Consider the following 25232-nt stretch of genomic DNA (forward strand, 5'->3'; position numbering starts at 1 on the left):
CTTTCCATGCATATGCTATTAAAATGATTCACATTTTTTTTTGTTTTTTTGTTTTTTTGTTTTTTGGGGTTTTTTTTTTTTTGCCAGCCCTGGGCTTGGGCTCAGGGCCTGAGCACTGTCCTTGGACTTTCTCAAGGCCAGCACTCTACCACTTGAGCCTCAGCACCACTTCTGGCTTTTTGCTATGTATGTGGTACCGAGGAATCAAACCCAGGTCTTCGTGCATGCTAAGCAAGCACTTTAACCACTAGGCCAAACTCCTGGCCCCAAAATGATTCACATTTTATATCATACTTTACACTGATTGTCATGGCAGGCTTTGAACTTTACTTAATTAGATCTTAATCATAATTATTAGGGGAAAAAGGGAAGTGGATGTGTATCTTAAAGAAAGTATGCTAAGTGAGGATGCCAAAATTTTGAAAATGATATTTGAGATTGCCTATGTCAAAAGATGTGAAAATGCAAACTATCTCTAATAGTACAACCCTTAAAGAAATTTGTAAAAATGTAACTAGACACATCTCTTAGAGATTTTTTTTTCTGTTTTGGAATATGTTAATAGAGTACCATTTATCTTAATATGTATTTCATTTGAAATTATTTTTAATGATTTGACATTTTGACTTTATCATCTTCAGAAATAATGAACATAAACAAAGGGGTATTTCCCAGTGCTTAATAATGTTTATCAGTGAAAAGTTACTGGTGCCAAAATGTTCCAGAGCTATTACTTTATTAGATATATGTTGCTATTCTCTACAGCTTGACAGAATGTTCTTTGGCAGCGCTATTTTTGTTCTGTTTAGTTTCCTTCTTTATCTACACAGAGACAATCATATTCATGTCATTTATTCAACAGCTATTTCTCATTCCTGACGATAGGCCACACAGGGTAGGAGTACACGAAAATGGTGGCGAAGGTCCTGTCGACTGGGAACTTCAAGGCTTCAGAGTTAACCATGCAGGTTCATGCCTTTATTCACATCTTACTATGTGTGCACATATTTAGTCACCTTCTATATACCTTTACATGTGTGTTCCCTCAAAAAACCATAACAGATTTCACACTGAACCCATGCACTCAATGGCTCATATTTAATAAATGCCAATTTTTTTCCCTCATGATCTGGGAAGAGTGCCCTTAATACTATAGCAAGAATATAATATGAAGGTGTTTTCCTTTTGTAATGACAAAACCTATCTGTGAAATGCCATTCATGTTTATCCCATCTCAGAAGACAATCTCCACCTGTAAAGCTATTCCCCCTAAGTCAGGAGTATTGAATTTCTTCTTGTACACAGGACTTTCACAAGATTGTTGCACTGATCCTGGGTTTTTCCCTTTCCAAAGGCTACATGCCATCCTTATGATGAAAATTGATTCAGTCACATTGAAAATGCATGTATTCCTTTATGTTAATTCTAAAGTGTAGTGGAAAACAGTATATAATACATTTACATCTTCCAGAAATTCTTATTGATTTGGAAATAACCACTTGTCCCCCAAAACCTAAGAAAGTATTATTTATTTAAAGTGTTATTTATTTAAAGGGTAAAGGGGATTTTTTTCATTAAATACTACAATTTTTGCTTTAATGTCACAATTCCAAATAGAAGATTTTAAAACACATAGCAAAAATTATAAAATATTTATTTAAATGCAAATATTAATGTAACTCTCTATGAATTAAATAATAACAGTAAAGCATCAATGTATGGTCATAACCATAGAAATACTTTTCTGCAGTACCCTGATATTCATATTATTTAAATTATATTAATAATTCATAAATGTCTTTTCAAAGTCCCTAATGTTATCAATCTTTCATAATGATGGGATAGGAAAATTCTTCTATTGTTGTCTGGAAGGGAGAAATGAACTTTTATGATTTCAATAGTATTCCTTTACTGAGACCTCCATTAGAACTATTCATTAAAAGTTAAGAGTTTTATAACTGGGAATAAATTTAAACTGCCTAAGAATTATGATTAAATAACATGCAATAATTCAAGAAATATCTTAATAATTATCTTTCAAGCAAGACATAGACAATCAACTTATTTTTCAATCTTTCACTTTTCCCTCATATTTATACATATTTGATAGCAGCTGTAAGAGAATTACAGAAAACAATAAATTACTGATTAGTTACTGCTAATATGAATGCTATTCGCAGTAACATTTCCATCCTTCTTAGTTTTGCCTGCTCTGTGTTAAGCACATATATAGTAACTCCTCACTAAAATAGATCTAATTTTAAGGGCAGCGTGATCATCAAGGATACCTTCCACATTATTAGTGGTATGGATAAGCATCGAGTCAGGCTTCAAATTACCATGAAATGTGAGGTGAGAAGATAGTTATGGATATGATTTCTTTTTCCAAAATAGATTACTTGTTTATGGTTTTCCACTGTTACTGTTTTCGGCCTTTATAATGTCTTCTGCACAGAAATTTGTGGCACAGAGCATCTACGTTTGAGTTTCAGGTGTGTAAGATGATGGGCTCTGAGCCAATGGGTTCCTCTCAGCCTGTGTTCATGCATTCTTCCATCTTTACAATTACATGTGCACAACTCCCTTTCTGCTTACTATCAAACCAGAATTACTCTACCGGTTTTTAATTGTATACATAGTCTGACACCAATGTATTAACCAATTTGATTTTTCATTGCTTACTAAGAAAAATGCATTTCAAGTATTGACACCAGTATTGCTATGCTTGTGTATGCCAGGATGTTAACAAAGTTCTTCCTATTTTCCTTGTATGTTGGAGAATTACCTGCGCTTTTCTCCTTCCTTCAGTTTTGTTTCAAATTATGAGAATATAATACCTTAATTGCGTTCGTATGGTCTCATTCCTGGAAACTATCTAATTTATCTTCCTTACTCTGGAAGAGAAACTGAACTAACTACTGCCTAATAGCTTATATCATTCCTGTATGAATTTTTACTCATTTACGTGCACTTATACCAATAAAGATATATAGCATAGATTAATATTTTATATTATTATATATAACAATGTCACATCATTTATTTTTTTTAGATTTATCTAGATTGCTCATTTATATTAAATGTTTTAAATGTAGTTATTTCTGCCTATGACAGGGGAAAATGTAAGAATGCCTGAATTTACCACTTTTATTCATGTTTTTAATTTAACAACCATATGAGAGGACATAATCAGAATTATAAAGAAGAAAGAATACTTGAAGAACATGTATATTGGAAAAGAACTAATATTGTGTGTTTGTAGACAACATGACACTCCTGAGACATCTACAAAAAACAGCTAACATATAAGCTATATTGCTTATATGAACATAGAAAAGTAACATTTCTTCTCATAAAACAAACAGCAATTGGAATTATTAAATAATTATGGTCACATATGGCCATAAAATATAGAAAAAAATTAAGATGAATTTAACAAAGTTGTAACATCATGACACTGAGAAATACAGATAGAAAATTTAAAATATCTAAATAAAGGGAAAGTTCACCATGATCATAGCTAGAAGATTAGATGTTAAATTATTAATTCTCTCTCAATTGACCTATTCTCATGTAATCGCAATTACAATTGCAGTATATCTTTCTTTTTCTCTCTTCTTTTTTCTTTCTCTAAATTAAGAAAATAATTCCAGAATTGACATGGCAATGCAAAAAACAAAATAACTAAATAAGTTTTGAAAACACAAATATCATTTATTTCTGATTTTGAAAAAAGCTATAGTAACAAAGATGGAGTATGAGAAATTTGGAGTAATTTGGGTCTAGAACTGTCTCACAAATTCACTCAATTAATTCTCAACCAAGACATAAAAATAAACTACTAAATAGTTGACTTTTAAAATTCTGTTTATTTTACCAGTCCTGGTGCTTGAACTCAAGGCCAGTGCTCTATCACTTGAGTCATAGAACCACTTCTGTCTTTTTCTGTGTTTGTGGTACCGAGGAATCAAACATAGGGCTTTGTGTTTGCTAGGCAAGCACTCTACCACTAGGCCACACTCCTGACCCCAAATAGTTGATTTTTAAATCAAATAGAGGTGAAACAACTATACATCCATATATTTTTAATGAGTCTCAATATTTAACCATAAAAATTACCTTTTCTTGTGGATCATACACTTAAATATCAATGCTATCATACTAAAAATTCCAGAAGAAAATATTGGTATTTAAACATTGAATGTTTACAATGCCATACTAAAAATCAGAATTAAAAAATAAATTTTTAAATAGCAAGGGACTGGAGACATAGATATATAAATGGCAAATGAACATTGGGAAAAGTATGCAAGAGAACTAGCTATCGCAGAAATGCAAATAATAGCCCACAAAGAGAACTCACCATATTCCCTCTAGAATAGCTAAAATTAAAATTAATGGCAGTATTGAAGAAGAGCAGAGTAACTAGGATTGTCATCTATTTATGCCAGGAATGCAAATGGTATAGCCACTTTCGAAAAAAGTTTGCATTATCTTACAAGGTTAAATGCATCCTTATCACACATTACTGAAGATTTACTCTCAATTATTTACCCAAGGGAAAAAAATAAAAGCATATGTCCTCACAGATTTGCACTCCAATCTTTACAATACAAAAGTAAATAAAACTAAAAACAACCCAAATATCTAGCAATTATAAAATAGCTGAACAAATTTTCAGATACTTGTGCCAGAATTCAAAGGTAACAGACACAAACACAGGGTGAATTTCAAATATTCTGGGCAAAATGGAGGAAGCCAGACAAAGCCACTGCAAAAGGTAGGCTTATGATCCTATTCACTATTTCAAAAGCAAACATTTATGGGTAAATCAAGTCAATTACTGCTTACCCATAAGTAGGATCTAGCACAGGAAATTAAGTGCAAAGAGGTCCTAAGGAATATTATAGTTGGTGAAATAGTTCAAACCATGATTGTGATGATGATTATATTTGTGTAAGTCACATCACACTGCACCCTTCACCTAGTTGGATTGAACTCTATGTCATAACTTACCTCCAGAAAGTTTAGGAGAAAAAATATTGGGCTACAAGGAATCTCTGTCCTATCTTCTGCTTGAGTAAAGTCATGAATGGCATCTATACCTTGGAAAGAACTTGACTTCATATTTGTTTTATTACTGCCTTCCAGTTCTTGGGAGCAACTTGTTTTGGGCTGCTCACTCCATTTTCACTCTGTTTCCCTTTAGCTGCACAATTACTGGAAACTCATCTGACTCTGAAAGTCCCAAGGTTCAGCCTAAATTATAAATGTTCATTGTTTCCTCTTTCAGACACATGGGTATTTTTTCCTAACCAATTTCCTTTGCTTTTCCAATAGTGTTATCATTAGAGGTGATAGACCTTAATTACTGTAGTAATTACCATAATCACCATAGTAATTAGGACTAGGAATACAAACTAAATAATTCTTCAAGGGCTCAAATCCTGATTCTACCACTTAATCAAGCAAGCAAATTGGGTGTGTGCCTTGGTTTCCTCATCTGTAGAAATGTGTATGAAAATGTCTCTATGCCATTTTATTATTTTGAGGATTGCATGAGACACACTAATTATCTCATGTGAAAGTACTATTCTTACTTGCATATCTACCTAGGACATTATAAATTTTAGCATTTGCATCTACCCTACTTTGGAAATATTCATTGTATCACAAGCTTAAATAAGGTAACCTCCCCAAAAGATATCAAATTCTTATTTTAAAAAATGTTAATATAAGCCCCAAATACTTTTCTGCTAGCAAGAAAAATTTAAAAATCACTGAATTATATTATGGGCTTGATGGTGACTGGCTATTCTTAACATAGGATGGTTATAAGGTCATCCATGCATGATAAGAACATATTTGCGGGCCAGGAGTTTGGCCTAGTGGTTAAAGTGCTTGCCTAGCATGCATGAAGACCCGGGTTCAGTTCTTCGGTACCACATATAGAAAAAAGCCAGAAGTGGTGCTGAGGCTCAAGTGGTAGAGCTCTAGCCTTGAGAAAGTCCAAGGACAGTGCTCAGGCCCTGAGCTCAAGCCCAGGACTGGCAAAAAAAAAAAAGAACATATTTGCATTTTTTAATATTAAAAAAGATCATATTTTCCCTTTTCACTCATGTCCACAATTAACAGCTATAATAATTAGTCTAATACTTTTAGACTTATGTATATGTGAACTCTCTATAAACATGGATATCGATATACATAGATGCTTAGAATAAAACTGGCTAAGTACCTTCTTAGCTTCCCAATGGGCAGAGCAATGAAGGATGACAAGAAATGTTTTGTTTTCTCTGTAGTTTCTTTATATGAAAGTACTAATGATACTCTCTTAATTTTCAATAAAGCATGGATTTAAAAATCCAAAGAAAACAAATATGATATGAAATCAATATGGAAATGTGTATATGATTTGCTGACGTATTTCAATTAAATTAATTTTAGGTCATGAAAGCTGTATTTCTGACACTATGAAACTATATTGTAACTCTTGTAAACTATATTCCTTTCAGAAGATAGCTTAAAATATTTTTGGAATAGATAAGAAAAACCCCAAATATGACAAAAAGGGATAAATAGAAAATCTCTTTAAAAATGTAAAAATTCAAATTAATCATAAAACTTTTCTTGAAAGCAAAAATAGTGCATACAAAAGTGAAATACATGGGACCGGGAGTTTGGCCTAGTGGTAGCATGCACGAAGACCTGGGTTTGATTCCTTGGTACCACATTCCTGGAAAAAAGCCAGAAGTGTGCTGAGGCTCAAGTGGTAGAACTTTAGACTTCAGAAAGTCCAAGGACAGTGCTGAGACACTGAGCTCAAGCCCAGGACTGGCAAAAAAAAAATGAAATACAAACAACCAAAAGAAAGATATCAAATTCAGGAACCATTTCAATAAGATATGGTCAACAGAAGAGTGATTCTTTGACTTTTCAGTTTTTATACAGTTTTATTCCTTGTTGTTGCAGCTGTGTGTTTTAACTTTTTGAATTATAATACAATAAAGTGAGCAAATAAACATTATTTCTTGGGAGAATATTTCTTGTACCTATTGTAGCCTTCTATGATGTGTGTGTGTGTGTGTGTGTGTGTGTGTGTGTGTGTTTGTGTGTGTGGTGTGTGTGCATGCTCTGGGTGCATTTACTTTATCTTTGCCTGACCTCAACTTTAACCTTCAACCTGTATAGGACTTATGTTACCTTGAGCCACTTTACAGACTAGCGCCATGTGGACAGGAAAGCCAGAAATGCCCAAGTCCTTGGCTTGGCCAATGATTCCTTGAGTTAAAGAAGCATAAATCTCAAGGAAGAGAAAAAAAGGCACAACTATCCTTCAGTTAGCTACAACTGTGGCTTCAATCCCAGGGTGAAAATTTCATAAACTAGAGGAGACAATATCCCCATGGGAGAAAAATGAGCCAGTTATACAAGCAGAGCCTATTTTTTGTGTGTGCCAATCCTGGGACTTAAGCTCAGGTCGTGGGCGCTATCCTGAGCCTTTTTTTTTTGGCCAGGACTGGGGCTTGAACTCAGGGCCTGAACACTGTCTTTGGGCTTTCCTCAAGACTAGCACTCTACCACTTGAGCCACAGCACCATATCCAGTTTTTTCTATGTATGTAATGAGGAATCAAATCCAGGGCTTCGTGCATGCTAGGCAGGCACTCTACCATTAGGCCAAACTCCTAGCCCCAGACCCTAATTTTTGAGTTGAATTAGAGGATCATATGCCAAGCCTTTCTACCAGGATAGTAATCTTTAGTCAGTAGAAGAACAAAAAAAAATCCACAGAGAAAAGTCTAGAATGTACCAATGTGTGTAAAGAAACATCTTAGCACTTCAGCTAAGCACTACAGCACTGTCGCTCAACTCCTCTCCCCAACAATCTTCTAATGGGAGTGTTTTCATGTGACTATTGCCAGAAGACAACTCCACCTAATTCACAGTGCTTGAACTACAAATCTTCCCATCTTAATGAGCCTTTTCTTTAGGAAGTAGGGGGCAGAAGAAAAGGAGAGAACTCAGTTCTGAATGGAGAAAGTTCATTTGTCCTCAAACTTCTAGTGTGTTGGGGAAAATATTAAGTCATGTTTTTATACCATACTTTCTAATAACTCCAATTATTATCAGGGAAGGAGTGACAAGTCAAAATACTTGTTCAGTATTCACTAATAACACATTCTCAAATAGGAACCGCAAAGCAAACACTTACTTTTCTTAATCCATGTAACGTTACCACAGTGGCGTGCAGGGCAGGGTGAGGTGGAATATGAGCCTGGACTAGTTTCAGAGTTTCTGTGGATTTCTACAAAATGTTTACCAGAAAAAGTGCCATTTGAAGCCTGAAATAATTCAATTGTATTTTGAAAATATCAAGAAATACCACATACTATAGTTAAAAGTAACCTCATTTCCGTGACTGAAGAATCAACATCTTTTTTCTGTCTTTCCTGTCATAAGGGTTCTCTTCCAGGTTTGCTTTGTAATTTCACCCTCAGACATTACCATTCCAAAGAAAAGAGAGGGGAAAAAGGAGAGGGGTAAGGGGGGAGGAAAAGGGAAAAGGGGAAAGTGGAGAAGGAAAAAGGAAGATTTATCATGACATCGGCCATGAGTTATACCCTGCCTTTCCATATCTCATTTTTTTCTTTGTCACTTTCTATGCCGAGTTACACCAAAGCATAATGTGTGCATTTGCTCACTTTTCATAATAAACTCTAAAGCTTTTGTTTCAGGATTTCACTCTTTATTCAAATCCAATTGAGGACTTCAAGCTACTTCACTGAAACCATCACTGGTTTGCTTAATGTGTTTTAATTTCATAAGCACTTTGTGTTGTAGAAAAATTTATAGACTGCTTATTTTCTGCTTCAGTACTATTGAAGCACATTGTTATCGTATTCTAAGGCCAAAAGATCATTTCATATAATGGTAAAAAAAAAAGCAAATCAACACAAAATGATATTTGTTCATTCACACATTAGCATACCAAGGTCCAAGGTAGTACTATTTAAATTTTGTATGTTCAGTCTCCTTAAAGGCTGAGAGGCTACAAAGCTATGAAGCACTCAATCCATAAAAGGATAAAAAGAATATTATTCAAGAATGGCAATAAAATTCTCATTAGTTTTTAACAATATCTGATAGTTGATGCCTGTGCAGACAGACTTTAAGAAGGAAAAAAAAATCCTTTCTCATCTAGATATTCAAGTTAAGTACAGACTATAGCAGGAGAAAAACCATTTCTCTCTCACACCCCAAGGCTTCTTCTGTTCTATGTATAGTGTATTGAAATTTACCTAGAATTAGACAGTTATATTCAAGAAATTGATATTTAAATACTACACACATTTTTTCTATAATGCCATATTGAATCTTTTTGAAAAATGGGCAATTTTATCTCAGAAAATAAAGATGAATAGGAATATGAGAGTGTGGGAATCTGAGTAGAACGCACTCAGGATCATGGCCTTTAAATGCCACTTCAGCATCCAAGACTATGTTTGTTCTGTATTGACTCCAGAGTTGCTAACATGTGTGACATATTGTCATTAACAACTAAGTGGGAAAAGCAAATGTGTTTTCCTCTCTGGCAAAATGAAAAGTGTGACATACATACATACATACAGTTGGCAAACTATACACTTATATTTGGTGCTTTGGAAGTGTCACAGAAAATTAGCTGACACAGTATAATTTTCTTCTCTTTAGTGCCCAGATGAAAGATTTATGGAATCTGGAACTCAGGAATATTTTTTTCAAAAATACTGATTATATGTGAAGGAATCTGGAAAATGCTATTTCCTGGAAGATGAAATGTACTTGAGGAGATACATCCGCATGTCAGTATGCACTAATTAAATGCCTTGCATCTGGCCAATTTGTCTTACACCGTATTAATTTTCACTAGTCAGTTTCTCAACTCAAACTTACTAGATTTCATTTACCTCATCACCATCACATTTTTCCTGTCCCAATAACCACAAAACAACCCAATGATGGTACACACACTCACACAGACTCTCTCTCACACACACTCACACACTCAATCTCTCCTTCCACCACCCCCACACAAACACAGCATAGTCTATCTTTACAGAATTTTTGCTTACACTTCTAAGGACATTTCCACAACTGAGTAGGATGAAATTTCTTTTGTCTAGTTACCTGAAACAATTTTTAGAATTAGTCTCCCAGATTTGTGAAAAATATAAGATTCTAGAACCTTACTGGTAGCCTGTGCCAATTCTGAGACAAAACCTCTATGTCTGAATGAAAGAAAGAATGACATTGTACAGAAATGTACTCATCTGCCTTATATAAATCTAACTGCCCTGTGTATCATCTTTATAATAATATTTCCCTATATTTTTATTGTAATTAATAGAAGGGTTACATTATGTTCCCCAGATGGAAGGTGCATTACTTCACAAACATTAATATGCTTTCTCATGTCATGGTCCCCATTTCCCTCTATAATGATATTTTTATAAAAGCAAAAAATAAACCCTCTAGGTTTATTTTTGAAGTGAATGGTACTTAACACCTGAATGTTCACATGCCCAAAAGGAAAATGAATCCACATAGATTTGAGCACCTTCACAAATAGGCTCCAAATGAATGTTAGACTTAAATGGCTTGATCTAGGAAGTAAACAGTTGGTAAAATAGAGCTCATTCAAATGAAAAACCACTCTTTGAAAGATGTCTGGAAATTCTGAAAACAAGCCATAGCATGGGATACAATATTTACAAAAGGCATCTAATATTGAGGTGAAAAGGATGAAAAAGTACAGTAGTGGAACTCACTGGACACTGGTGAGAGTGAGCTATACAGCTCCTGGGTAGAGATGGAAGGGAGGGACTGGGAAAGTGTGAGGGAACAGAAAACACTGCACAAAAGGAAATGCTCTCATTACCTGACTCTTGTGATTGTAATCCCTCTTTACATCACCTCTACAATAACAATGAAGTAAATTCATGAAAAATAATGTAAAAAATAAAAAAATTAGGAAAATGCATCTGATAAAGGGCAGTTAATCAAAATACAAAGTGAACCTTAGAACTCCTAAATGTAAAACAACATGATTGGAAATTGAACACCCACCCTGAACAGAGATATTCAGATGACAAATAACTACATGAAACGTGGTCATCATATGCCACTAGGCAACTGAAAATTAAAATGACATCATAATACCATGACTTACTAGAATGGAAAAAATTCAAAATAGTGAAATCATTAAAATGCTACCAGGGATGCAGCGGGACTCTGATTCACTGCTGACAATTATGCAAATAGTAATACCACTTGGTAAGATTTTGGGCCATTTCATATAAAACAAATCACACTTTTGTTGTATGATCCAGCAATCAAGCACTTTAGTGTTTACACAAAGATATGTAAAACTTACATCTCAATATGGATCCTTATTACAGCATTACTTCCTATAGCCCAATGTACAGGCAACCAAAATGCTTCCAAATGCCCATTAGGCCATGAACTGATAAACTATGGTGCACCCACACAATAGAATATTTTATGTTACAAAGAAATCAACTTCTTTTTTTGCAGCAAATTCCCTATTGTACTCAGTTTTTTTCATATAATTTTATTGTAATTAATAGAAGGGTTACATTATATTCACCAGATAGAAGGTGCATTACTTCACATACATTGGTACACTTTCTCATGTCTTAGTCCCCATTTCCTTCTCCCTACCCCCATTCCTCATCTTGTTTCCTCCCCTTCCCTTTCCAATTTCAAATAACCAAATAAGCCTATATACAATATATCAGATAACAAGGTGAAATACTGTAACAATATGAGATAACCAAGGGACAACAAAAGAGATGTGCGATAACATAGTACAATAAGGACAACAATCACTCATTATATGGCTTTTGTTTCTATATCCTAGATGTCCTTTCATTTAGCATCATACTATATGGCCTTATGTATCTAGGTTTTGTTCTATTGTAAATCTCTGCTAGGAGTGCCCAAGGTTTCCTACTGATTATGACAAATGAGGGAAATCATTGAGCCTATGTTCCTTTGAGTCTGGCTTCCTTCACTTAATATGATTTTTTTCTAAGTCTTTCCATTTCCTTATAAATGGGGCGATATCATTCTTTCTGACAATAGCATAGAATTCCATTGTGCATAAATACTACATCTTTTTGATCCGCTCATCAACTGAGGGGCATCTGGGTTGCTTCCATATCTTTGCTATGGTGAATAGTGCTGCAATGAACATCATTGTGCTAGTGGATTTAGTATGTCCTTGTTTCTGGACAATTGGGTGAATGCCAAGTAGTGGAATTGCTGGATCATAGGGGAGCTCTATGTTCAGTCTTTTGAGGGATTGCCATACTGCTTTCCATAGTGGTTGAATGAGTTGCCATTCCCACCAACAGTGAAGTTGTGATCCCTCCTGGCCACATCCCCGCCAGCATCTGCTGTTATTAGATTTCTTGATCATGGCCATTCTAATTGGAGTGAGGTAGAATCTTAGAGTTGTTTTGATTCGCATTAAAGAAATCAACTTTCAAGCCATAAAAAACACATCGAAAGCCCATGTGTGTAGGTGTGTATATGTGTGTGTGTTATGTGTGTTTCCTAAGTGAAATAAACCAATATGAAAAGGCTATTACATTATAGAATTTACATTGTAGAATTTCAACCTTGACAATTTGTAAAAGGGAAAATTATGGAAATAAAAGATAAATGATTGCCAGGAACTAGAGAGAGGTAAATATCTATGAATTTGTGACATGCAGAGGATTTTTTAGTATGTTGGAATTATTATGTATGACACATTGGCGAGTAATGACACTATACATTTGTGAAACACAATTATATTATTGTATGTGTATGATAAACCCCAATGTGAACTACTGACTATTGACTCTTGTGCCTTTCACTCCACTTTTTGTAAAACTAAAAGATCTCTAAAAACTAAAATCAAGGAAGTGGCGCTGTGGTTCAAGAGGTGGAGCATTGGCTGTGAGCTAAAGAGCTCAGGGACAATACCCAGGCCCAGAGTTCAAGCCCCACTACCGACAAAAAAATAACTAAAATCAATTAATAATAAGAATATGTTCAAGATGAAAAAGTTCATGAAGGAAGTATTTCCTTTGTCACTTTCAAAGAAATTGTAGGCATTGAAGCAAAAACTTAATTCTTTATACACTTAAACTTCATTAATAATTATTAAAGGTTATAATTGCACGAAATAATTCAATGGGCTTTAAAAAATTAAATGTTGAGTACCTCACCAAGTAAATTTACATAATTGAATCTAACATTAATAGAAAAAGGTGATAGTGTAAAATGTGCTTTCTTTCTTCTCTATCCAAAACTACAGTGACATGAAGTCAGACATAAAAGCAACTTCATCTACGTAAATACAAAGGCAGGCCATCCTGCCTGTTCTGCTAACAGTATCCACAGTGACTTCTTGAAGAGAGGCCATGAAGGGTACAAGGGAGCAGGAGATTCTAGTTTCTATGTCCTGTATGTTGACTGAGGATGTTTTGAATTCTGAATTAGTGCTTTCAGTGTAAGAGAATTTGCTGAACTGTAGATTTATTACACCTTTTTCATATGTTATCTCTTAAAATAAGGAAAAGTGCAGTAAATGGGTTTTCATCAGCTTAAGTTTTCAGTGAAGCAAAAAAGGAGTGAGCAATGAGGAGCATATAAAATTCAACACACACAAACAATAAAATAAAATAAAATAAAATTCAATGGAAGCCCAAGTTTTATATGAGAAGAGAGAGGAACCCAAAGAGTCCTTCAGGAAGCTCAGAGGAATGGCCCTTTGGAATTATTGTTAAACATACAGAATGCTTTTTACTGCCAAAAAATTCGTATTTTTCATCTCTACTTGAATTACTTTTAAAAGGGATAGAATTTATGATTTTTGGCCTGTTCTATGGAGTTGAGTCTGCTCTGTTCTGAAAAAGTAAACAGATGTGCGCATTGGTTCACATGTGGTTTGACTGGTGAGTTCTAGTTAAATTCCTTAGACAAACCACAGATGTCTTTTTCAGTCCACTATTGACTTTCCAATGAGACTCCTAACAAAAGAACTACATTGTATTCTAGTACACATTCCCTGAATACTGCTACAAGCAACAGCCTACCAACCCTGTCATTTTACTCTAGGGGAAAAACAAGGATTCATGTGTCCCCAATTCTCTTACCTCACTGGAAGGTACTAATAACAAATGAAAAGTTCAGAAAGTAACTGCAACAGGAAAGAGAAAAGGTCAGGTAAAAAGTCTGAGCAATCTTGAGGAAAGAGTGAATAAAAGCTTGCAGAAATAATAAATCGACACATTTTGAATTATAGAGGATTTATCAGGTGATTTGCGATGTAAGGCATGTAGAAGATGTTGTATTTTGGAGAGCTTATGTATGTTTGTTTGAAATTCAGAGGATTTATTATTTTCAGGGGCCAGGAGTAAAAATAATAATAGCTATCATTTATTGAGTATTCACAATGCACAGGCATTACATTGAGCCCTTAAGAAAGACTTACTTAGCTCACTAAATGCTCACTTAACACTTTAAGGACATTTTGCTCATTATTTCCATCCAATGCTAAGAACAGAGGCTTAGGAAGTTTAACTGGCTTATCATAGCCTAAGGATATCTCTGAAAAGCTCATATTCAGCCATTTGCCATTCTTTCGGTTACTTAATGATCACAAGAAAACTCAAAGAAATAGCCTGAAGAAGGAAAAGAGGAAGAAAGGGCAATAAGTTCAAAATACAAAGAGAAATGAAGTAAGGGAAAGAGATGAGAAATTAAGGGAGGAAAAATACAAAGGCACAATTCCAATACCAAGTGTTTGTTAATGAATGTGTTTGACACAATCTCAGTACACACAAAGTTTTTGAAAAGAATTAAAAGTTGGGAAATTTTCACTTAGCTACAAATGCTTCAAAAGTTATTTTATAGTCACAGTTTTAGAGCACAAACAAAAGACAAAGGAAGTCAAAAATCCCCAACAGAATGATTAGCCACCAGAATTAAAAGATTCTTTTGTATTCATATCTCACACGTTCAAACTAACTTTGTGATTAAAGCTTAATGTAATTATAAGAGTTAATAACCTTAAAGAGAAAAATAATCAAGGCTCTCTGCTAATTTTCAGGTAGATTCTTTTTGAAGTGAAATATCACCAGAAACTAATTGCCCCTAATAACATGGGAGCTATTCCATTACATACCTTTCTTTAGTTCAAAAACTGTACATAATTTTGAAAGAAAGAAAGAAAATAAGGAAGAAGGGCCTCCATTTGATCTACACTAGACAGAATAAATGGCTACCTTAGCAGTAATGGACTATCACATGCAGGGCAAGAATGTAAAGTCATTACATTTGGTTTCATGCTCCAAGTGGCTAAGACTTCTGGGAACATCTCTTGATTGGTGTTATAGCAGAAGTTTACTCTCGGATATCTGCCTGTCTTCACTTCCACAACTGGTCCTCGAATTCAACGTCTTGTACGTCTGTCTTCCTAAAGATTCTCAAGCCCCCAGTCTCATGCTATCCCTTATATCATTATTGCTAGATGGATCCATACTTACTTTGAAAGAAGGTGGTTGAGCAGAAGTACCTTCTTGCAGCCCTCTGGGTGCCTCTGAAAAGGTGAGAGATGTTATTTATTGAATGCAGATGCCTAGTCCAAGGTGAGCTTGGAGGGCTCTGCTTGAGAGAAATGCAGATACCACAGCCTCAGAAAAGCTTTACATATGGAGAATGGAAGTCTGCCATCTTGTCCTCATGATGGAGGAAGGTGAAGCTCCTCCCTCTCTAAGGTAATGGGTGTGCCTGAATCCCTTGGAGCCAGGAGCCGGCACTTGGCTGATAGGTACTAGACTTGTCAGTGAACTACTTGGGACAGGGAGCTTCCTGATTCCTGCCCTGACCCTATTTAGGCCTGGACCAGCTTAGACACCATGCCACTACGTGTCTCCATGTTCCTGTCCTATGTCCTGTCTCAGAGCTGCTCTCAGGTCACCACAGTGTGCCAGTTCGGCTCTCCATTGATGCTGAATTGGCTTGTTGGCATTGTTTTTGTTGTTTCTTTCCTCTCTTGCCTGTTTTCTAACTGTGTTAAGTGTTATTTTCTGACTGCTGGCCTTTGAGACAGGAGTCTGTCTATTTTTAATGTTGTTCAAGTGGCAAATGTTAAAATAGACTAAGTGTTACATGTAAGTTTCTTACACAACTTGTCCCTGTGCTATGCAGTGATTTGAGGAGGTGGGGTGCTTCATCCCAGGCTCTTAGAAGCCAGAAGAGTCTTATTCCAACTTGATGTTATGGCCTTCCTACCTCAAATTAAAATGGACTCACATTTAAAAAAATACATCCCAATATTAATGTCATTAATAAAAGAAACAGTTTAATACCACTGTTATCTGCATAGAAATTAAATTGGGGGCAGTCATTGTCCAATATTAAAGAGAGCATTACTAAATGATTCCAGCAAATGGTTCTCATTTTTGTTAATTACTTAAGAGAAGATTTTGTAGCTCAATGGTCTTGACAGTAGACCTTGAAAGGCTCCCTGTACAGTGTCCTGTGCATTTCATTCTTTTCGCAATTGCTAGTTGCTATGCTGCACTAAACCCTCCTAGTATAGGATTTGTTGTGTATGACAAGGATCTTGGGACTCTTCAAGTTTTTAAAAATGTTTGTCCTAAACATTACTTGGTGTCGCCGACGTTTCCCTTGTACTCAGGTTTTAAGTGGTCTGTCCCATGACATGGGAATCCAGATCATCACCAACAGAATCTCACCAGATGCTCCCATTAACAGCACTAAGGAACAGCTTCTAGACTCACAACAGAACACTCTATATATCAATGTATAGTTTGCGAAGTTCCCACCCAAACAACAACAACAACAATGTGTAAGTCTGTGTATTGGATGAGAAAGCCAAAACAGCTTCAAGGCACCTTTAAAACCAGCAAATAAGACTAAGATAAATGAGCTGGCCAAGATGATGCCAACCCACTCAACTCAGAAGTTCTTAGTTTACCGTGACTGAGCTGTTAGTTTTACAAGTAGGATGTTCATTTTTAAAGCAGAGCATAATGAAGTGTAATGAAGATGATCATAAATTCTGCACAGCCTTTGATACCACACTATATCATCATAGTATAGAAGGTTCCACATCTAGATCAAGGAGATTATCCTCATCTCTTCGGAGACTACCTTTTAGTGGAATATCTTTTGGTATGATAGCATTACCTTTCTTGTTTTGATTGTGAGCACCTATGCAAAACAATCCAGGAAAAGGCTGTAGTTTTGCTGAAATTTTGTTAAATTTTTTATTGCTCATTTGAATGTCAATTTTATATAAAATGTCTTTCTTTTGAAGATAATTTCCAAGCCCATTCGCTGTATAGTGAAATATAGATGGGCTTATTCCTCCCATTGCATGGTTTTCATTGCCAGTAGCTTTATTCCTTGATTAATTGCAAGGCTCAAAATGAACAGTATCCTTTGTGTTACTCTGTGGGTTTGTCTCCTTTATTTAATCCTTCTGATATTTTATTTCTATTTGAACTGCCCCCATCTTTTCATCATAAAGGTATTAATAATGGAAGAACATTAATAAAGAAATGAAAATAATAAAAATAAAAAGCATGATGAACATCCTGAAAATTATTGAAAAATCAAGAGAATTATTTTTCATATGATAATCTGTTGCTCTTCAGGCCTCTTATCCTTACCATTAGGTATAGGACTTCAGATAAGTCTCAAGACCCACAAAATAAATCTCAAATAAATTACAAGAACTTCTCTTTCAAGTTTATATACTAAAATCATGTATTTTCCATGACTTTCTCCTTACTTGGGATACAGTTTTATGTCAACACAGTTTTGCTAGGCTTTGTAGGTCCCCTAGGCTTTCTAGATGCACAATAACCTTTAAGAATTGCTCACAAGAACTACACAGTATATATGTTGTTATCACTGTACCCCTTTATTTTTAGATATCTGTCCTCTGCAAAGTTCATTCCTACCTAACTCTAGATTAGAAACATCCCCCATACAAATTATAAAGTCCCCTACATTAGGGAAATTTCACTAAAGACGTTCCACTATGGTAAATTCTAATTCCAATGACTAACTTCCCTATTAGCCCAAGAGTACACAATTATAGATCTATATGCTAAGTGTCCAAGAAGCTCTAAACTCAGATTTGTGTTGTCTATTTTCACCAGTTATATATCTTCAGCACCAATCATAATGCTGATCACAATCTATATGCTTCATGAATACCGCTTGACTAAATTAACAAAATGTTATGTTTGCTTCTCTGTTCACACAGTAGATTGAAAGCAGCAGATTCCAGAAAGAACCAATGCTCAAGACAAGCACAACAATGATACTTGGATGCTGTAGAAAAAGTCTATTAAAAAAAAAAGTAGCCAGAAGAGCTCAGAGTTCATTAGCGTCTAAAGGTGAATTGTCTTAATAGCTATTAGACTCTAAGGTACTCTTTAACTGTCTATAATGGCATCATTATAGTATGGTATAATCTACTAATTGAAGTCATCAGGAAGAGTTAGGGTTTGATCTACGGTTATGATAAAAAGTAAAATTAGTGAATCACCTTTTCAGCATTTGCGCCCAGTGCATCTTTATAAGATTTCCATATCTGAGAGAAAAAAAAAAACTATCTTACTAAGAAAATTTACCGATTTGCATGCCTCATTCCACTTTCTTGCACTTTTAGATCGATGGAAATTTCCTTAACCTCAGATTAGGGGTTAAAATAAATAACTTATCACAGGAACAGTCTTCTTTTGGTCAGTTTGTTAACTGCATGAAAACTATTTTCAAACTCCCGTTTAGTACATAGAGTAACACAAGGATTAAGGTTATATAATACTTTTCAAAACTCCTGCTAGAGCAAAAGTTATTTTGAGTTGAATGTAAATCAAATTCTGCCTTCTACTGCCTGGGGGCGGGGAGGGGGGGAAAGAGCAAAAGACATTTCCACTTGAATTCTAAATTGAGGATGACCTTGTGCTGTTTTGAGAAAAGCTGGCAGCTGAGGTCACGGGAGTGTCTTTGATGGACAGCATAGCCCTGTGTGTGACTCAGAGGCATGTCTGCTGTGTGGATTACAGCCAAACCCAAAGAAATAGCCAGCTCACAGCACTCTATCATTTCATTTGAAAATAATGGCCAAAATCATGGGCAGCAGCCATTACAACTCAGATGAAAAAAGAGCAGTATTCACTAATTCCATCACTTCTGACAGGCGGTTCCACTGAGCTCCACTAAGTACTGAGAACCCAGCATATTCTGTATCAGTTTCTTATAACAGTGACAAAAGCAATACTGCTTGCTTCTACACTAGGAAAATTCCATCTACACTGTATCATTCATAGCTCCTCTCCCCAGCCATTGAAAAACAGCTCAAACAAAGAAATCATTGGGAAAAAAAAAACACAAGGAAAGATGACATAGAAACAAAACACTCATACAGTATACAGAGAAACCCCCAAATCATTCATTTTTCACTCTTGAATTATAATACAGAGTGACTCCCAAATCATCCATTTTTCTCCAGATTGATTTCATATTTATAAAGCTCAAAATCAGTTTCAAAAGAAAATATCTAATAATTCCTTTCTTAGTAATGCCAAGAACAAAACATATTCAAGTAAATCTGAACTGTTGTCAACAGTTTTGAATGAGGCCTCCAAGTTGTTTCTGAAATAGTCCTATTTAAGCAGAATATATTGACTGATAGAAGCTTATTTTTAACTTGGGCTCAAGAGCAGATTAATGAAAACCACCCCCCCCCCAAAAAAAATGTTTCAGATTTTAAAAGTAGGTGATAAAACTCACACTTCTGATTTAAAAAGAAGAACAGCATCTAATCTTGTAGGTTCCACTCTGCCAGAATATTTCTACATGGTAGGCTGGGAGGGCAGGGAGGAGGGAGGATGCAAGGAACAACCAATCACTTCTAGTAGACAAAAAGAAAAAGTTATAACTCACCATTAAAATTTACAGCTCGAATATAACCAAGCAGCTCTTTTCCATCAATGGTGCTCATTCGTGGACAGAGGCCAATGTATCCAGGGCAGAGATCTTTGTGCATATTGTGTAGGGCATATGCCATGGAATATACTGCATCAACTACAAACTGGACCTTCCCCTCCTGTTCGTAAGATGAATCGCGTGCAATTCGTTCCAGCCCTGCAAATAAAAAGGAGAACCATCAATTGACTTGGTTAGCTTTACATATAAGACCACCTGGGTGCTATGATTGTAATGATTTCTATCCCCTCCAGCACACATCTGATTCCTTTAATCCTATCTTAATTGAGTCGGGTTTTTAGAACTGGGTATTTGGATTCTTTATTTGGAAAGAGTAGCATGTATTTCATTAGGATCACAAAGATATAAAATAACTAAGAGAATTGTGGTTTTATTATCTTCATTTCCAACTTATTGAGTAACACATGTTAGTAATTGCATAATATTTGAGCAATGACTTGATCTTTTGAGTAAAATGTCATTCTTTTTATCTTCCTCAATTCTAAGAGCACCATTTAATTAGAGGCCCAAAGTAAGGTCTCCCATGTCCCACATGTTCTTTTCAATGACAGCCAGAATAGTTGCTTAAGTGAACGTGGTTATCTTTAGAAAGAATCATGCTGTTTATTTTCTTTTGGAATTCAATTTTCACCTTAAATTTTTATTTAAAAATATAGTTCTCTCAAAAAATATGAATCAGAGAAGTAGTATTAGTGTTTAGGCATATGTAAGGCTAAAATTTGGCATTTTATTTTAGGTTGTTGCTTATCTTAGAGGCATAGAATTTAAAAACTGAAGATAAATTAGATATTAGCTATGATCTAGGCTTCACTTTCTGAAGAGGAAGAGACTGAGAGATTCATGGTGATTATACTCACAATAGACATAAGGAATAGGTTCAGGTAATATTCCAAAGTATGACACTGACAACTAAGCATTCTCTCTATCCTCAGAAAATAAAATTGGTGAAGATCTTCTCCCACTCTGTAGGCTGCCTAATTAGTTTACTAGCTATGTCCTTTGCCATACAAAATCTCCGCAGTTTAATGCAGTCCCACTTATCCAGCCTTTCTCTGATTTGTTGTGATTCTTGGTCCTTATGAAGAAAGTTTGGACCTGTGTCAAGGAGGCCTAGTGTATCTCCTATTCCTTCTTGTAAAGTTTTCAGTGTGTCAGCTTTTACCTCAAGGTCTTTGATGCATTTGGAGTTAATTCTAGTGCAGGGTGACAAAGAAGGATCCAACTTTAGTTTTCTGCAGGTGCTTAACCAGTTCTGCCAGCACCACTTGTTGAAGAGGCTATCTTTCTTCCATTCAATTTTCTTGGCTCCCTTGTCAAAGATTAGGTGGCCATAGGTCTGTGGTTTAATATCTGGGTCCTCAGTTCTATTCCATTGGTCTTCAGGCCTGTTCTTGTGCCAGTACCAAGCTGTTTTGATAATTATAGCCCTGTAATAGAGTCTAAAGTTTGGAATTGAAATTCCTCCAGCGCTGTTCTTTCTGCTAAGAAGTGTCTTTGCTATACGGGGTCTTTTATTATTCCATATGAAATTTTGAATTGCCTCTTCTATTTCTTTAAAGAATGACATTGGGATATTGATGGGTATTGCTTTGAATTTGTAGATAGCCCTTGGCAAGATTGTCATTTTCACAATGTTGATTTTTCCAATCCAGGAGCATGGGCGGTTTTTCCATTTCCTTAGTTCTGCTTTAATTTCCTTTTTTAGGGTTTTAAAGTTTTCATCAAAAAGGTCCTTTACATTCTTAGTTAAGCTAATTCCTAGGTACTTTATTTTCTTTGAGTCTATTGCAAAAGGAGTTGCTTTCCTTATTGTTGCCTCATTCCTCTCACTGTTGGCGTAGAGGAAGGCAGTTGATTTTTGAGGGTTAATTTTATAGCCTGCTACCCTTCCAAAGTTTTGAATCAGCTCAAGGAGCTTGGGAGTAGAGTCTATAGGATTCTTTAAATACAGAATCATGTCATCTGCAAAGAGGGATAGTTTTACTTCCTCTTTCCCTACTTGGATCCCCTTTATGCTTGCTTCTTTCCTTATTGCACTGGCTAGGAATTCTAATACTATGTTAAAGAGGAGTGGAGAGAGTGGGCATCCAATGGACAAAGGCCTCATATCTAAAATATATCAAGGACTCAAAAAATTGAATCACTCCAAAACTAATCTCCAAAGTAACAACCATCCCATTAAAAAATGGGCCAAAGACTTAAAGAGAGTCTTCTCTGAAGAAGAAACAAAAATGGCCTATAGACACATGAAGAAATGCTCAACATCTCTGGTCATAAAAGAAATGCAAATCAAAACAACTCTTTTTTTTCTTTTTTTTATTGTAATTAGTAAAAGGGTTACATGATATTTGCCAGATAGAAGGTGCATTAATTCACATACATTGATACCCTTTCACATGTCTTGGTACCCATTTCCCTCCCCACCCACACCCCCCACCCATCTTGGTTTTCCCCCCTTCCCTATCAAATTTCAAATAACCAAATACAAATAAATTCAATATATCAGATAACAAAGTGAGATACTATAACAATATGAGATAAACAAGGCAGAGCAAAGGAGATGAGAGACAACATAGTACATATAACGAATGATTGTTGTCCTCAAAACAACTCTTAAGATTCCACCTCATTCCAGTTAGAATGGCCAGGATCAGGAAAACGAATAATAACAGATGCTGGAGGGGATATGGCCAGGAGGGATCACTACTACACTGTTGATGGGAGTGCAAACTCATTCACCCACTATGGAAAGCAGTATGGCAGTGCCTCAAAAGGCTAAACATAGAACTCTCCTATGACCCAGCAATTCCACCTCTTGGTATTTACCCAACCATCCAGAATCTAGGGCATACTAAATCCACTAGCACAACAATGTTCATTGCAGCATTATTCACCATAGCAAAGATATGGAACCAACCAAGATGTCCCTCAGTTGATGAGTGGATCAACAAGTTGTGGTATTTATACACAATGGAATTCTATGCTGCTGTTAGAAAAAACGACATCGACCCATTTGTTAAGAAATGGAAAGACTTAGAAAAAAATCATATTAAGTGAAATAAGTCAGACTCAAAGGAACATAGGCTCAATGGTTTCCCTCATTTGTCATAATCAGTAGAAACCTTGGGCTCTCCTAGCAAAGATTTGCAATGGAGGAAAACCTAGATACATAAGGCCATACAGTATGACGCTAATTGAAAGGACCTCCAGGATATTGAAACAAAAGCCATATAACGAATGATTGTTGTCCTTAATGTACTATGTTATCTCTCATCTCCTTTGCTGTCCCTTGGGTATCTCATATTGTTACAGTATCTCACTTTGTTATCTGATATATTGGATATATTTGTATTTGGTTATTTGAAATTTGATAGGGAAGCGGGGAAAACCAAGACAGGTGGGGGGTGGGGGGGAGAAATGGGTACCAAGACATGTGAAAGGTATCAATGTATGTGAATTAATGCACCTTCTGTCTGGCAAATATCATGTAACCCTTTTACTAATTACAATAAAAAAATTATTTAAAAAAAGACAAAAGAAAGTCGTTTAACTTTGCTCATGCATTTTAATTGTCTGTAATAAATAATCTTTAAATCCAGCAATCCTTATTTTTGCTACAACAATGCATATTGCTGCTAAATTTAAACAGTGAAATAAAATTATTGTTTTCTCTTTTGGCGTTTATTCTCTGGCAATGCTAGTTACTCTCTTCAGTCAGTTCACTTTTATTCATCTAATTATTGGGCATATTTTCCTTCTAGTCTCATCACTGTGACACTGCTCCTTTGCATCTTCTTTGGTGGCATTCTAGTTTCTGAATCTGCTTGGCTGAGCTCTGCTCTGCTCTTTCCCTCCCACCCTACCCCATTCCCCCACTTTTTCATGTCTCAACTACTGATTGTCCAAACTTAAGCCTTTTTTCTCCCCTAATCTCAGAATCTATTCTTTCTAGATGCTGTCAACTTTTAGTATGGCTAAAATTATACGCTGGAATCCAACACGTTAGTTATAAAGCTTGAAACAATAGATACATTTATAGTAAGCCGGTTAATTTACTTTGGAAATAGACTTTGGGAAAATGAATTTTCTAAGCTTTACTTGTTGCTTAATTGACAGACCACATTTACCACAGGCCTACATTACGTACCATGGTTCTAAGTAGTCTCATTTTGTAGTTGGTGGTGTGGTGGTGGTTTTTGTTTTTTTTTTGTGCAAGTTCCAGGGCTTGGGTGATGGCCTTGAGCTTTTTTCCCCTCAAGGCTAGAATTCTACCATTTTATCAATATCTCCACTTTCAGATTTTTGGTGGTTAATTGGGAATAAAAGTCTCACAGACTTTTCTACCTAGGCTGCCTTCCAACTCTGATCCTCAGATCTCAGCCTCCTGAGTTACTAGGATTACAGGTGTCAGCCAGCCACCAGTGCCCAGCTGGGAGCCTCACTTTAAGTTATATCTGAATCAGGCTATCATTGTAAGGAATTGTTTTCCTGAAAACCTTCTCTTGAGATTTTTGGGGTTTGTAAGTACACGTTGATGGTAAATACCATCACTTGTCATCAAGAGGCTCTTCAAGCATCTAGAAGTACATTTGGCCTACTCCAGCTACCTCAGCCTTCCGATCCAAGTGATAAGTTGTACAGACATGAGAATGATGTAACAGTGCCCCCTCCCTACCTCTGTGTCGTCCTAAGACCACAGGGTGTGCTCAGAATCCCATCAAGTCACAATGGAAACAGTTCCCTGTGTTTCTCTCTGGAGAAACCACAAATAGACAAACAATTCATATACACTGAAGAATTGTTACAGCAACTAAAAAGACTTAGTTGCTTCTTTATGGAAACTTATCTAGATAGCAATACCTCTGGTTAGTTAAGGACTGAGGGGGTGTTTCAGAACATAAACCAAAAGCTGCCCAGCTCTGGAACAAACTGGCTGCTTACAAAATAGAAGGCAAGTGGAGTTAGGCCCCAGTGATTCAAGCTTATAATCCTAGCTACTCAGGACACTGATATCTGAAGATGGCAGTTTAAAGCCAGACTGGGCAGGAAAGACTATCGCTAATTAAAACCAGCAAGCCCGAAATGTAGCTGTAGCTCAAATGGTAGAGTATTAGCCTTGAGTTAAAA

At 35.7% G+C, this 25232-nt stretch overlaps 1 protein-coding gene across 1 annotated transcript in view; it reads right to left on the minus strand.

The window, feature by feature from the left end:
* Positions 1-25232, minus strand: part of Grm8 (glutamate metabotropic receptor 8) — a 729702-nt gene that overhangs the window by 237083 nt on the left and 467387 nt on the right. The window contains exon 7 of the mRNA XM_090333244.1: positions 20043-20243. Within this exon, the coding sequence (XP_090189370.1) occupies positions 20043-20243 (201 nt within the window). The remainder of the gene's footprint in view (positions 1-20042; positions 20244-25232) is intronic.

This window comes from Megascapheus bottae, chromosome 5, assembly GCF_031878675.1.
Source record: "Megascapheus bottae isolate mThoBot1 chromosome 5, mThoBot2.hap1, whole genome shotgun sequence".
In the NCBI taxonomy this organism is placed as follows: domain Eukaryota; kingdom Metazoa; phylum Chordata; class Mammalia; order Rodentia; family Geomyidae; genus Megascapheus; species Megascapheus bottae.